The sequence below is a fragment of the Nerophis lumbriciformis genome, linkage group LG10 (assembly GCF_033978685.3).
Source record: "Nerophis lumbriciformis linkage group LG10, RoL_Nlum_v2.1, whole genome shotgun sequence".
NCBI classification, from domain to species: Eukaryota; Metazoa; Chordata; class Actinopteri; order Syngnathiformes; family Syngnathidae; genus Nerophis; species Nerophis lumbriciformis.
This window is the reverse complement of record NC_084557.2, coordinates 51006917-51023721: the sequence shown is the minus strand read 5'-3', so window position 1 is coordinate 51023721 and position 16805 is coordinate 51006917. Positions and strand designations below refer to the sequence as shown.

The 16805-nt window shown below is 41.3% G+C and overlaps 1 protein-coding gene across 1 annotated transcript in view; it reads left to right on the top strand.

The window, feature by feature from the left end:
* The window catches only part of sema7a (semaphorin 7A (JohnMiltonHagen blood group)), a 68345-nt gene that overhangs the window by 49518 nt on the left and 2022 nt on the right, over nt 1-16805 (top strand). The window contains exons 11-14 of the mRNA XM_061969454.2: nt 189-301; nt 9244-9386; nt 11093-11154; nt 11232-11543. Of these exons, the coding sequence (XP_061825438.2) occupies nt 189-301; nt 9244-9386; nt 11093-11154; nt 11232-11543 (630 nt within the window). The remainder of the gene's footprint in view (nt 1-188; nt 302-9243; nt 9387-11092; nt 11155-11231; nt 11544-16805) is intronic.

Below are 16805 nucleotides of genomic sequence, written 5' to 3'. Positions count from 1 at the left end.
GTGAGAAACAATGTTATGTTGTGTATATCAGGTTTTAATGTGTGACATTTTAGACCAAATGCTCCAAAAAAAGCATTTTTCAGTGGGATCTTAAAGGCCACAGTGGTATTTTATTCTCACTGCGCCTTTAAAGACCTCTGCTGTATTTGTTTATCATAGCTTAAATTGATGCTCATCATATCCTACAGACTCCGGAAAGATCCATAAGATTCTCGAAGCCGGATCTGAACCTTTCATCATCCTCGAAACCCAGATTCTAAACAAGTCCCCCATACAGTCCATGAAACTGGACTCCAAAAAGGTACCATTCATCTAAATCTATTTCTAGCCCCTCTGCTTCTGTCAGCAGTTCTTATTTGATCCACATTCATGTGTTGTCTTGTCTTACTTTGCAGTGTTTTTTGCAGCACTACTTTGCTTTGTTTTTGTCAGACTGCAATTCAATTATTGCCTTTTTGGGGGTCTTAACTTTGTTATGTTATGTTATGTTATACACTCACGGTTCACTTCATTAGGTACACTGTTATTGGTATAAGGGCTTTCAGTTTTAATGACCTCTGTTTAAGGGGTGTTCATTTAATGTTTATTATTGTAGTTGTATTACGCATCATGCATTTTAAAAAATGATTTAAGGTTGAAGCAGTGCCTGGGGAATCTGTGGTGGGCTCTCCTATTTCTGGGGCTGATGTTGCTGAGGTAGTTAAAAAGCTCCTCGGTGGCAAGGCCCCGGGGGTGGATGAGATCCGCCCGGAGTTCCTTAAGGCTCTGGATGCTGTAGGGCTGTCTTGGTTGACAAGACTCTGCAGCATCGCGTGGACATCGGGGGAAGTACCTCTGGATTGGCAGACCGGGGTGGTGGTTCCTCTCTTTAAAAAGGGGAACCGGAGGGTGTGTTCTAACTATCGTGGGATCACACTCCTCAGCCTTCCCGGTAAGGTCTATTCAGGTGTACTGGAGAGGAGGCTACGCCGGATAGTCGAACCTCGGATTCAGGAGGAACAGTGTGGTTTTCGTCCTGGTCGTGGAACTGTGGACCAGCTCTATACTCTCGGCAGGGTCCTTGAGGGTGCATGGGAGTTTGCCCAACCAGTCTACATGTGCTTTGTGGACTTGGAGAAGGCATTCGACCGTGTCCCTCGGGAAGTCCTGTGGGGAGTGCTCAGAGAGTATGGGGTTTCGGACTGTCTGATTGTGGCGGTCCGCTCCCTGTATGATCAGTGTCAGAGCTTGGTTCGCATTGCCGGCAGTAAGTCGGACACGTTTCCGGTGAGGGTTGGACTCCGCCAAGGCTGCCCTTTGTCACCGATTCTGTTCATAACTTTTATGGACAGAATTTCTAGGCGCAGTCAAGGCGTTGAGGGGATCCGGTTTGGTGGCTGCAGGATTAGGTCTCTGCTTTTTGCAGATGATTTGGTCCTGATGGCTTCATCTGGCCAGGATCTTCAGCTCTCACTGGATCGGTTCGCAGCTGAGTGTGAAGCGACTGGGATGAGAATCAGCACCTCCAAGTCCGAGTCCATGGTTCTCGCCCGGAAAAGGGTGGAGTGCCATCTCCGGGTTGGGGAGGAGATCTTGCCCCAAGTGGAGGAGTTCAAGTACCTCGGAGTCTTGTTCACGAGTGAGGGAAGAGTGGATCGTGAGATCGACAGGCGGATCGGTGCGGCGTCTTCAGTAATGCGGACGCTGTATCGATCCGTTGTGGTGAAGAAGGAGCTGAGCCGGAAGGCAAAGCTCTCAATTTACCGGTCGATCTACGTTCCCATCCTCACCTATGGTCATGAGCTTTGGGTTATGACCGAAAGGACAAGATCACGGGTACAAGCGGCCGAAATGAGTTTCCTCCGCCGGGTGGCGGGGCTCTCCCTTAGAGATAGGGTGAGAAGCTCTGTCATCCGGGGGGAGCTCAAAGTAAAGCCGCTGCTCCTCCACATCGAGAGGAGCCAGATGAGGTGGTTCGGGCATCTGGTCAGGATGCCACCCGAGCGCCTCCCTAAGGAGGTGTTTAGGGCATGTCCGACCGGTAGGAGGCCACGAGGAAGACCCAGGACACGTTGGGAAGACTATGTCTCCCGGCTGGCCTGGGAACGCCTCGGGATCCCCCGGGAGGAGCTGGACGAAGTGGCTGGGGAGAGGGAAGTCTGGGCTTCCCTGCTTAGGCTGCTGCCCCCGCGACCCGACCTCGGATAAGCGGAAGAAGATGGATGGATGGATGGATGGATTTAAGGTTGTTTCTAATATTTTTGGTTATCCAAGGCACACTTCTATGTATGATATAGTGCACCGTAACAAAAACACAACATTATGTACTACAGTAGTACTTAAAGTGGTTCTCAACTCAAAACACTTCTATCTCAAATCAACGTCTCCCTTTGAAAATAATTTAAATCAGTGCTTAAATCAGGCCTGGGCAAAAATTTGACTCAGGGGGCCAGATTTAGATTAAAAAAAGTGTGTCTGGAGGCCGGTATATCTATTTTTAGGAACACTAATACAAAACCTCACAATAATGATTGAAAGCTAAAAACGTTATGACAGACCGCCTTAAAAAATTGAATGGAATTTGACTTTTTTTTTTACTGAATGAGACACCCAGAATGTACATGAAAATAAAGAATGTGGGATTTACAATATTAACTATGAAGGGTAAAACACTGAATATTCACAACATATTTTACAATCAAGCGAAACACAACCAAAAATGCAACAAACATAGTGAAATACGAACGCCAAGGGTAAAAAAAAAACCCCACCTACAATCTGAGATATCTCATAGTGACCAAAGTGACTAATTAGATGACCATAGTAACTAATTAGATGAGCATAGTAACTAGTATATGATGCAGATTCCAAGCATGGAAAGACTTAGTATAGTTGAAGACTTGCGGTCATTAGAAAACATGAGTGCACATCATAATGGCAGCTACACTTTACATCTTAAACATCTAAAACAATTATTTGGGAATGTCCGGCGGGCCAGATTGAAAAGCTCAACGGGCCGCATGTGACCCCCCCGGGCCTTCATTTGCCCAGGTCTGGTTTAAATGGTGCTTACCTCCCTCAAACCCCACACAAAAAACAGCACAATTATGAAATGCAACACGCCTTTTAAAAAGACAAACAAAATTATAGATTATAGATGAGAAAGATTGTATGAAAAATAATGCAATAGAATGTACTAAACACAACTGCAGTACTTTTATGAAATAGTGTAATAGTAAGGTTCAACATTTACCTTGGAGAGTGGACTTTATCTCTTTTCCAACAAACACAACATCAGCAACTTTTCTATACTTTCATGGATAAATGTCCGCTAATTAGATATTATTGTAAAGTGGGCCTACTATGCAAAACGACCTTTTCTTACCATTTAGTACCTGTGTTTGTGTATTTGGGATCTGCATAAGTCCAGAAAATGTGAAATCCGACCATGGAGGCATGGAGGAGATATTTATAAAACAATCTTGCCTTCCTTCATACTTCCTCCATACCGGCCTTTTGGAATTTGCTCAATTTGTAACGTTTTTCCAAAGTGTGACGTCAGCGGATATCTCTATATTTGGTAGAGATTTACCTGAATGTTTTATATCCACTTTTTCTTGGAACTACTGTCCTTCACACTCTTTTTCTTCCCTCCATCCATCCATCCATCCATTTTCTACCGCTTGTCCCATTCGCATACTTGCCAACCTTGAGACCTCCGATTTCGGGAAGTGGGGGGGGGGGTGGGGGGTGGGGGGCGTGGTTGGGGCGTGGTTAAGATATATATATATAAGAAATACTTGACTTTCAGTGAATTCTAGCAATATATATATTTTATTACATATATATACATATATATATATATATATATATATATATATATATATATATATATATATATATATATATATATATATATATATATATATATATATATATATATATATATACATAAATAAATAAAATAAGTACTTGAATTTCAGTGTTCATTTATTTACACATATACACACACATAACACTCATCTACTCATTGTTGAGTTACGGGTTGAATTGTCCTCTGTCACTATTTCAGAACACACACATTATACAAATATACATTATAAAATCAATAAGAAAACGGGAGCTCTAATTTGGGAGTCTGAATTAGGATCAGAAGTTCCTATATAAACATTGCGCACTCAGGTCGCCTTTTTGTATTGATTACTGCAGCTGTGCACTGGATTCATTCACAAATACAAACTACAACTCACAAACACTTTAGAGTTAGGCTCCACCATCAGAATGTGTACTTAAACTTATAAAGATCACATGGATATTATTCAGTGAGTTGATTCACCAAAACTAACCTGTTATACAGGAGGAAAAAGCACACAGGACGTTTCAATTGTTCACAGACTGGTCGCGCTCATCAGAATGACAAGACACTTCCGGTCTGCAGGTGATAGCATTCAATTGGGAAGAAACGCCCTACTGCCCCCTACTGACCAATGTGAATACTGATAAATGTGTAATGACAGCTCTAAAAACGAATTCAAACCACAAAATAAAATAAATAAATCAACACAAAAATGTGACACATTATGGGTGGGTCACATATGCATGTACAGTAGATGGCAGTATTGTCCTGTTTAAAAGTGTCACAACATTGCTGTTTACGGCAGACGAACTGCTTTACGGCCGACGAAAACTTGACTGCTGTTGTTGTGTGTTGTTACCACGCTGGGAGGACGTTAATGAAACTGCCTAACAATAAACCCACATAAGAAACCAAGAACTCGCCCTCCATCATTAGCTGTTTATATTATGGGAAAGCGGATGTGTGAACTGGCTGTCAACACGTCACTCAGGTCCGCATGGAGCTGGAGGGGGCGTGGCCTCCAGCTCCGCCTGAATTTCGGGAGATTTTCGGGAGAAAATTTGTCCCGGGAGGTTTTCGGGAGAAGCGCTGAATTTCGGGAGTCTCCCGGAAAATCCGGGAGGGTTGGCAAGTATGCCCGTTCGGGATCGCGGGGGTGCTGTGGCCTATCTCCCCATGGTTGGAAAAACAAGGTCATGTCCATCTCTAGTCGTAGGCTAATGTTAGCGTGTGAGACCAGACGTTTTGGCCAGCTAATGGGCTGGATGCTTGTAACTCCAATTTTTGCTCGCATCGTAAATCACAATAATTAGCCGAGAGACCGCTCTTATCTCAAATCCCTCTTGAGTTGAGGTACCGCTCTATATATTTACAGTATGCATTGATGTAATGTTTGTCTGCTCTTGAATGGGACTGTGCTGAAAATCGCAATTTCCCCTCGGGGATAAATCAAGTATTTCTGATTCTGATTCTGATTTACCTAATAGACTTAGACTTAGACTTAGACAAACTTTAATGATCCACAAGGGAAATTGTTCCACACAGTAGCTCAGTTACAAAGGATGGAAAATGTAAGGATGGAAAGGACAATGCAGGTATAAAATAGACAAAAAATTTACCTTAGTTGCAATATAAAATATAACATATATGTAATATTTACATAATATATGTACAGTATATGATATATACTGACAAATTATATAATAATAGATCATTACATGATCACATGATCACATACAGTACAGGCCAAAAGTTTGGACACACCTTCTCTTCATTATTTTCATGACTACCGTATTTTTCGGAGTATAAGTCGCACCGGAGTATAAGTCGCATTTTTGGGGTAAATGTATTTGATAAAAGCCAACAGCAAGAATAGACATTTGAAAGGCAATTTAAAATAAATGAAGAATAGTGAACAACAGGCTGAATAAGTGTACGTTATATGAGGCATAAATAACCAACTGGTATGTTAACGTAACATATTATGGTAAGAGTCATTCAAATAACTATAACATATAGAACATGCTATACAATCTGTCACTCCTAATCGCTAAATCCCATGAAATCTTATACGTCTAGTCTCTTACATGAATGAGATCAATTATATTATTTGATATTTTACGCTAATGTGTTAATCATTTCACACATAAGTCGCTCCTGAGTATAAGTCGCACCACCGGCCAAACTACGAAAAAAAAACTGCGACTTATACTCCGAAAAGTACGGTATTTACATTGTAGATTGTCACATCAACACTATGAATGAACACATGTGGAGTTATGTACTTAACAAAAAAAGGTGAAATAACTGAAAACATGTTTTGTATTCTAGTTTCTTCAAAATAGCCACCCTTTGCTCTGATTACTGCTTTGCACACTCTTGGCATTCTCTCCATGAGCTTCAAGCACACCTGTGAAGTAAAAAAAAAAACATTTCAGGTGACTACCTCTTGAAGCTCATGGAGAGAATGCCAAGAGTGTGCGAAACAGAGCCAGTGCCATCATCAAGGACAGCACCCACCCTGGCTCTGACCTGTTCCACCTGCTGCCCTCTGGGAAGCGCTACAGGTGCATTAAAACCAAAACAAACAGGCTAAAGAACAGCTTCTTCCCCAGGGCCATAACCATCCTGAACGGACTGCCCCATTGTCCCTCATAACTGCCTTCTCTTCGGTGCAATAACCCATTCCACCAACCACCCTGTTTTTGTTTTGTTTTTTCATGTATATATTCATTTCACACCATATTCATTGCACTTCTACATTTTTTATATTTCTATATATTTGCACATTGTTTTTCTAGCATGCACACATCGCACTGTATGGAATGGCCTCAATCTCGTTACCTTGCGTAATGACAATAAAGCTGATTCTGATTCTGATTGTGATTCAAATAACAAAAGTAATCAGAGCAAAGGGTGGCTATTTTGAAGAAAGTAGAATATGAAACATGTTTTCAGTTATTTCACCTTTTTTTGTCAAGTACATAACTCCACATGTGTTCATTCATAGTTTTAATGTGACAATCTACAATGTAAATAGTCATGAAAGTAAAGAAAACACATTGAATGTAGGGCTGCAACTAACAACTAATTTGATAATCGATTAATCTGTCGATTATTACTTCGATTAATCGATTAATAATTGGATAAAAGAGACAAACTACATTTCTATCCTTTCCAGTATTTTATTGAAAAAAAACCAGCATACTGGCACCATACTTATTTTGATGATTGTTTCTCAGCTGTTTGTAAATGTTGCAGTTTATAAATAAAGGTTTGTAAAAATAAAAAATAAAAAGTAGCATGGATCAAATGAATCGATACTAAATTAATCGCCAACTATTTTTATAATCGATTTTAATTGATTTAATCGATTAGTTGTTGCAGCCCTAATTGAATGAGAAGGTGTGTCCAAACTTTTGGCCTGTACTGTACATACCCACTCACCTTTTCACTAATTGACGAAAATATAAGTAAACGACATACACCCTAAAGATATTTAACGTCTCCATCTAACTGTCACATAGATCCAGAGGTGTGGACTCGAGTCACATGACTTGGACTCGAGTCAGACTCGAGTCATGAATTTGATGACTTTAGACTCGACTTGACAAAATGTAAAAAGACTTGCAACTCGACTTAGACTTTAACATCAATGACTTGTGACTTCACTTGGACTTGAGCCTTTTGAATTGACATGACTTGACATGACTTGCTACTTTCCCCAAAACCCAAAGATGAAAAAGTTATTCGGGAGCGCTCCGTATTTTTCATTGTGTACTTGTCTATCAGCGTTGCGTGTGTCAGCTGGTGTGCTCTCAGTACAACAGCCAATCAAATTAGATCTACTTTGTTTTCATCACACAGCATTCATCCAATCAAATTGCAGGACAACCAACGAAGAAGACATGTCCAAACCACACGCCAGTGAACAAAAAATGATACCTAAAATCATTTTGTTTGGGTATAAAAATTACGAGGTGGTCAACACAAAACGGTTTGCAGTATGCAACACATGCGGTTCCAAAATTACTGATGGAGAGGCAACAACTTCCAACTTCGTCCGGCATTTGAAGTTGCACAAAGAACGGTAAGTTTTGAATGTAAGATAACGTTTATTGGCTAAGTAACGTGACTTTTATTTGCTGTGTAGTTAAATCAGTGAGGCTGTAAACTCACTGCTAACGTTATAACGTTATTGCAAACACGGGAATCTGTTGCAGTTCACTACCTTATTCATACTTTTTGTTCAGTGATTTTTTTCAAGCAGGGTTACGTTAGTCAATATATCACACGTAACGTTAGACGGCGGTCAGCAGCACCGCGTATTTTAGCCACCTAAAAAAAGACAAAAATAGTCAAATAAAGGTCAGTTAAAATGTATACTATATTATGAATATGTGTACCGTTTTAGCTATCTTTCTGACATACTGTTGGTTGTTTACCTCAGTGGTCCCCAACCACTGGGCCGCGGCCCGGTACTGGTCCGTGGATCGATTGGTATCGGGCCGCACAATAATTTTTTTAATTTTTTTATTTTTTTAATTAAATCAACATAAAAAACACAAGATACACTTAAAAGTAGTGCACCAACCCAAAACAACTCTCTCCCCCCTTTTGTTCTGGGCATTGAACATGAAGACTCTTCCTTCACTGTTCCAAGTGGCCATGAGAGTCTTGGCAGTGCCTGCCTCCAGTGCTCCAGTGGAGCGAGTTTTCAGCCATGGTGGCATCATACTACGCCCCCATCGTGCACAAATGACTGACAGACTCTTGGCTGATTTGGTCTTTTGCAAATGCAATGCAGCATAGGGCCCTGACATATAAAAAGTACAACTTTTTTGTTATGTTCACGTATATGTCATGTTTTTTCAATGTTAACACTTTTGTACAAATAAGTACATTTGCACTTTATTTTTCAATGTGTTTGTTCTGTAAAGGAATGAGTTAATGTTTAAAATGACTGGTTAATAGTGCTATTATAAAGTGCAATGTCAGCACAATTTTCTTTCCTGCAATTTAAAATGCACTTGTTTTAATAAATAAATACAGCGTTTGAAAAGCATACACAATCTGTGTTAATATATTAGTCTGTGGTTAAAAGGACTTGAAAGGACTCGAAACTCAAAATGCAGGACTTAGGACTTGACTTGAGACTTTCCAGTCTTGACTTTGGACTTGACTCGGACTTGCCCTGTCTTGACTCGCGACTTGACTCGGACTTGAGGGCAAAGACTTGAGACTTACTTGTGACTTGCAAAACAATGACTTGGTCCCACCTCTGCATAGATCCAAAATATATTTTTTTCCATTTGGTCTTAAATTGCGCGATGTTATTGCGTGGTTGTATTTCCTCATCTAATTAGTTCCACGTATCCACTTTATTGTTTCTTTCATCTTTTGTCCAGAAAAAACTAGTTGTGAGTTTTGCAGAGAAAATCTCTGTGATGGACCTCCAGAGTTGTCAAGGAAACAACAAATCCTGTGCGGACTGCGTCCTCGCCCGGGACCCGTACTGTTCCTGGACTACATCGGGATGCGTGCCGACCACGTAAGTGTTGCATGGAACACAAACAAGTTAGTTGAGTTTGAGTTTATTTCGAACATGCAAGCATACAACATGATACATCACAATCTCCAGTTTCTCTTTTCAACATGTTCGAAAAGGAGTAGGAAGAAGCAGAGCTTATTTAATCCTACCCCTTTTCTTTTACATAACAGTTGCTAAAACTTTTGTTCACTTCCTGTTCTCAATTTATTCACAATATACTCCATAAGTAATCACAATAAAATAAGTAAATAAATAATAATTGGTGAAGTAAGTTACATTTCATATGTTGAGATAAGTAAGATTATTTTGTGAGTGAAATAATGAAAGAATGGATGAGTTAAATAAATTCAGAATGTTTATCATGGTTCTTCTTCTTTGTACTTTGTAAACACTTTAAGTTTGAAGAGTTTCTTGAAGTGGATCATATTAGTACATTGTTTATTAATCCATTCCATCATTTAATTCCACATACTGATATACTGAAGGTCTTAAGTGTTGTACGTGCATACAAATGTTTTAAATTACATTTCTCCCTAAGATTATATTTCTCCTCTTTTTTTGAGAAGAATTGTTGTATATTCTTGGGTAGCAGGTTATAGTTTGCTTTGTGTATCATTTTAGCTGTTTGCAAATTCACTATGTCGTAGAATTTCAGAATCTTTGATTCAATAAATAAAGGATTTGTGTGTTCTCTATATCCAACATGATGTATTATTCTAACTGATCTTTTTTGTAACACCGTTAATGAATTAAGTGTACTTTTGTCATTATTTCCCCATACTTCTGCACAATAACTCAGATATGTAACACTAGTGAGCAGTAGAGAATATGAAGTGTTTTTTTGTCTAGAACATGTTTTGCTTTATTCATTATTGACGTGTTTCTTGCTACTTTATGTTGTATATTTTTTACGTGAGATTTCCAGTTCAATTTATCATCAATCATTATACCTAGAAATTTAGTTTCATTTACTCTTTCAATTTCTATTCCGTCTATTTGTATTTGTGTTTGACTTTCTCTTCTACTGTTACCAAATAGCATTATTTTAGTTTTACTGAGATTCAACTGTTTTTGTCAAACCATCTTTTTAATTTGTTAATTTCTTCTGTTATTATTTGTCGTATCTTCTGTGTGTTCTCTCCTGAACAAAACGCTGTTGTATCATCCGCAAATAATACTAACTTTAAATCTTTTGTAACTTTACAAATGTCATTTATATATAGATTGAATAATTTAGGTCCTAGTATTGATCCCTGAGGTACACCACAGGATATATTTAGCGTTGTAGACGTGTGTTCGCCTAGTTTCACGTATTGTTTCCTGTTCATTAGATAACTTCTTATCCAGTTTAAGACTAACCCTCTGACGCCATATCGTTCTAGTTTTTTGATTAAAATATTGTGATTAATTGTGTCAAATGCTTTAGTTAGATCCATAAAAACTGCTGCCGCACATTTTTTATTATCTATAGCATTGGTAATTTCTTCTGTAATTTCAATTAAAGCCATCAAAGTTGAAACATTAGCTCTGTATCCATATTGATTTTCTTCGAGTATTCTATTTTTATTTATGAAACTCTCTAATCTGTTATTGAACAGTTTTTCAATGATTTTAGAAAATTGTGGAAGTAAGGAAACAGGTCTATAGTTTGTAAATTGATGTTTGTCAGTAGGAATGGTTGAACACGTTTTTCTTTATTGTCACAGTGAGGGGATTCAAAATGTTCGAGATGGGCAAACTTATGTCTGCCATACACGTCTGCCATCAGGTATTGAATATTACATCCTTTTTCTAAATGTAATATTACTGAAGATGATCTTTTTGTGTCCTTAAAACACACTCAAGTCAAACGGACCAGACGGGACGTTGCACCGGCCGTGGATGTGAATTTGCTAACTCCGCCCGCTGTGCCCGTGGGTGTCCCGTTTTACCTGTCGTGCCCCATTGACTCTTACCATGCCGTCTACATGTGGAAGCACATGGACCGGAGCAGCCCGTGTCTGCAGATGCACAACAACTGCCTCTTCCTCATCCCCGCTGTGACCCAGGAGAGCTACGGCAGCTACGAGTGTGTTTCCCAGGAGAGAGACCACGTCAGCGTGGTGAAGAGATATCGTCTGACGCAGCAAATCAACCAACAAGGCAGGACTAATGGAGGTAAAGCATCAGCTGTGGCAGCGGAGATCATTTGTGTTGCTCTAGTACTTTCTGTTTCCTTGTTCAACGCTGAATTCATTCACACTGGTGAATGAATGATGAATGAATGGTCGGAGGGGTCGTAGGCGCAAACTGGCGGCCTCGCCTCCGTCAGTCTACCCCAGGGCAGCTGTGGCTACAAATGTAGCTTACCACCACCAGGTGTGAATGAATGATGGCTTCCCACTTCTCTGCGAGCGCTTTGAGTGTCTAATAATAGAAAAGCGCGATATAAGATCGAATCCATTATTATTTATTATACCGTATTTTCCGCACTATAAGGCGCACCTAAAAACCACAAATTTTCTCAAAAGCTGACAGTGCGCCTTATAACCCGGTGCGCTTTATATATGGATAAATATTAAGATTCATTTTCATAAAGTTTAGGTCTCGCAACTACGGTAAACAGCCGCCATCTTTTTTCCCCGTAGAAGAAGCGCGCGGTGCATGCTGGGATATGTGACGTTTCATTTCCATTTGTGTGTTTATGTAAAGACCCCAAAATGGCTCCTATTAAGTGTGTTGTCTGTCTAATTATAAATAATGCAGACGAGGCGTGTCAACTGAGTTCTCAACGTTTACTCACAGCGTGCTCATAACCACATTCTAACTGCCAGCATACAACGCTTCTCAGGGCTACCGCGCATGCTCGTAACTATCGTTGCATGCTGGGTAGTGTAGTTGTTATATTTGCTAGCTCATAACAGCACATTGAGAGACACGCTTACGCGCTTAATTCAATACTCGCCGTCATTCCGGGTGGATTGACAAAAGACCTCCAGCCGCTAGATATTGGTGTCAACAGGGCATTCGAAGCTAGACTGCTAACTGCGTGGGAACAGTGGATGACAGAAGGCGAACACACCTTCACTAAGACGAGGAGGCAGCGCCAGACGACGCCAACATCTGCCAGTGGATCGTAAATTTGCCCAACTTTTCACTTCGGACACCGAAGACGAAGGATTTACGAATGAAGAATAACTTCAGAAAGTGAGCGCTATGTTTATTTTGTGTGTTGTGACATTAACGTTCGAGCAACATTATGTTGCTATTGCTCTGCACTATTTTGAATTTTACTATGTTTGTGATTGCACATTTGCGTACATTTTGGGAGTGAACAGAGTTGTTAGAACGCTGGTTTTTAATATATTATTAAAGTTTGACTGACCTATCTGACTGTTTTTTTGACATTCCCTGTAGCGCAGCGTAGGCGCGGCTTATAGTCCGGGGCGGCTTATTGGTGGACAAAGTTATGAAATATGCCATTCATTGAAGGTGCGGCTAATAATCCGGTGCGCCTTATAGTGCGGAAAATACGGTATTCAGTTCTCAACACCGTTCATTAAGCTTAGAGAAGCCACTGTTTCATCCAAAATTGTTCACTATTATTTTTCTACGGGTTCAATCTAGAGATGCTTTAAAGGTGAACATTATCACCAGACCTATGTAAGCGTCAATATACCGTATTTTCCGCACCATAAGGCGCCCTGGGTTATAAGCCGCGCCTTCAATGAACGGCATATTTCAAAACTTTGTCCACCTATAAGCCGCCCCGGGTTATAAGCCGCGCCTACGCTGCGCTAAAGGGAATGTCAAAAAAACAGTCAGATAGGTCAGTCAAACTTTAATAATGTATTACAAACCAGCGTTCTAACAACTCTGTTCACCCCCAAAATGTAATGTGCAAATGTGCAATCAAAAATAGTAACACTCAAATTAGTGCAGAGCAACATCAATAACTCAACGTTGCTCGAACGTTAATGTCACACAACACACAAAATAAACATTTAACGCTCACTTTCTGAAGTTATTGTCACGGCCCTGACGCGCACCAGTGCGCGTTCATCTGGGAGCCGCGCTGAGCGCACCTGCGCTTGCGCGCGCGTCACTCAAACTGCTGCAGGCAGCTGCGTTTCTTCGATCAACACACCGGCAACTGATGAGAGGGACGACTACTTAAACAACCGCCACCAGAATGAGCGCCGGATAAATGATAGCGAGCGGTGGGCCCCCGGATGGCAAGCGAAAATACTGGAGTGACCCCAGTCCAGTACCTTGGATCGAAGGTCAGGTGGAACAAACAGTCTGTCGGGGGGTCCACCACCAGGTCCTGGGTTCACGAGGAGTGCAAGTGTCTGAAGTCAGCACACAAATAAAGCACGCAATGATGTTGTAGCTGAGGTTTTAAACTTCATGGCATAAAGATCAGACACTTGCACCGTGCACTCCTCGTGAACCCAGGACCTGGTGGTGGACCCCCCGACAGACTGTTTGTTCCACCTGACCTTCGATCCAAGGTACTGGACTGGGGTCACTCCAGTATTTTCGCTTGCCATCCGGGGGCCCACCGCTCGCTATCATTTATCCGGCGCTCATTCTGGTGGCGGTTGTTTAAGTAGTCGTCCCTCTCATCAGTTGCCGGTGTGTTGATCGAAGAAACGCAGCTGCCTGCAGCAGTTTGAGTGACGCGCGCGCAAGCGCAGGTGCGCTCAGCGCGGCTCCCAGATGAACGCGCACTGGTGCGCGTCAGGGCCGTGACAGTTATTCCTCATCCATAAATCCCTCGAATTCTTCTTCAGTGTCTGAATTAAAAAAGTTGGGCGAATACGGCATCCAAAATGGCCGGCTCCGTCTGGTGGAAGTCATCAGAGTCAGTGTCGCTGTTGTTGTCCAGCAGTTCTGTGAATCCTGCCTTCCGGAAAGCTCGGACCACAGTTGAGACTGATCCACTGGCAGATGTTGGCGTATGTCATCCGGCGCTGTCTCCCTGTCTTAGTGGCGCATGTCATCTTGTTGCTTCCTCTACCTACGCACCATTGATTCATTTATGTTCAATTCTCTTGCTGCTGCTCTATTTCCGTGTTCTACTGCGTGACTTATTGCCTTGAGTTTGAATTCTGCGTTGTACGCGTGTCTCTTAATAGGAGCCATTTTGTGGTCTTTACAGATGTAAACACACAAATGAAATGAAACGTAATATCCGCGCGCTTCTTCTTCTACAGGGGCGGGTGGTTGCTTACAGTAGAAGAAGAAGCGCTTCCTGTTCTATGGGGGCGGGTGCTTACCTTGGCGGTTGCTTACCGTAGAAGAAGAAGCACTTCCTCTTCTACGGGGAAAAAAGATGGCGGCTGTTTACCGAAGTTGCGAGATCGAAACTTTATGAAAATGAATCGTAATATTAATCCATATATAAAGCGCACCGGGTTAAAAGCCGCACTGTCAGCTTTTGAGTAAATTTGTGGTTTTTAGGTGCGGCTAATAGTGCGGAAAATACGGTACCTTGATGTTGCAGAAAAAAGACCATGGAACTAAGGCTCCTTAATTTATTACGGGCTCAACCAATATTTACTTAAATCTGGTGGTTCGCTTTCTCCAAGTTGAATATAAACATTCACTATATGTAGAACATAATATGAGTTAGTTAATTCACTTCACACACATTAAAGGGGAACATTATCAGCAGACCTATGTAAGCGTCAATATATACCGTATTTTCCGCACCATAAGGCGCCCTGGGTTAAAAGCCGCGCCTTCAATGAACGGCATATTTCAAAACTTTGTCCACCTATAAGCCGCCCCGTGTTGTAAGCCGCATCTAACTGCGCTAAAGGAATGTCAAAAAAACAGTCAGATAGGTCAGTCAAACTTTAATAATATATTAAAAACCAGCGTTCTAACAACTCTGTTCACCCCCAAAATGTACGCAAATGTGCAATCACAAACATACGTATATCAACATGGACAGAGCTGCGTGAAAAAAGCCACCCGGCCTCTTCGCGTAAACTTAAACTTACCTTAACCACTCGCTCATCTTTTTTTCATCCATCCCTTCGAGTTAGCTTTTATGATGACGCCGGCTGGAAAGGTCTCTTTTGGCAAGGTCTTCCTTTTGAATATCACCATGGGTGGAAGTTTCTGGCCATTAGCATGGCAAGCTAGAACCACAGTGAAGGATGACTTCTCATTCCCTGTGGTGCGAATATTCACCGTACGTGCTCCCGTTGTATCCACAGTGCGGTTCACAGGAATATCAGTTGCTGTGAAATAGTAATCCGTGTGCGGATGGAGAGATTGCGTCTTTTCATGAACCGGATCCCTGACGCTTAGTAGGAGCCATTTTGTGGTCTTTACAGATGTAAACACACAAAGGAAATGAAACGTACGGTATATCCGCGTGCTTTTTCTTCATCTACGCGGGCGGGTGGTTGCTTACAGTAGAAGAAGAAGCGCTTCCAGTTTTATGGGGGCGGGTGCTTACCTTGGCGGTTGCTTGCGTAGAAGAAGAAGCGCTTCCTGTTCTACCGGGAAAAAAGATGGCGGCTGTTTACCGTAGTTGCGAGATCGAAACTTTATGAAAATGAATCGTAATATTAATCCATATATAAAGCGCACCGGGTTAAAAGCCGCACTGTCAGCTTTTGAGTAAATTTGTGGTTTTTAGGTGCTGCTAATAGTGCGGAAAATACGGTACCTTGATGTTGCAGAAAAAAGACCATGGAACTAAGGCTCCTTAATTTATTACGGGCTCAACCAATATTTACTTAAATCTGGTGGTTCGCTTTCTCCAAGTTGAATATAAACATTCACTATATGTAGAACATAATATGAGTTAGTTAATTCACTTCACACACATTAAAGGGGAACATTATCAGCAGACCTATGTAAGCGTCAATATATACCGTATTTTCCGCACCATAAGGCGCCCTGGGTTAAAAGCCGCGCCTTCAATGAACGGCATATTTCAAAACTTTGTCCACCTATAAGCCGCCCGGTGTTGTAAGCCGCATCTAACTGCGCTAAAGGAATGTCAAAAAAACAGTCAGATAGGTCAGTCAAACTTTAATAATATATTAAAAACCAGCGTTCTAACAACTCTGTTCACTCCCAAAATGTACGCAAATGTGCAATCACAAACATACGTATATCAACATGGACAGAGCTGCGTGAAAAAAGCCACCCGGCCTCTTCGCGTAAACTTAAACTTACCTTAACCACTCGCTCATCTTTTCTTCATCCATCCCTTCGAGTTAGCTTTTATGATGACGCCGGCTGGAAAGGTCTCTTTTGGCAAGGTCTTCCTTTTGAATATCACCATGGGTGGAAGTTTCTGGCCATTAGCATGGCAAGCTAGAACCACAGTGAAGGATGACTTCTCATTCCCTGTGGTGCGAATATTCACCGTACGTGCTCCCGTTGTATCCACAGTGCGGTTCACAGGAATAT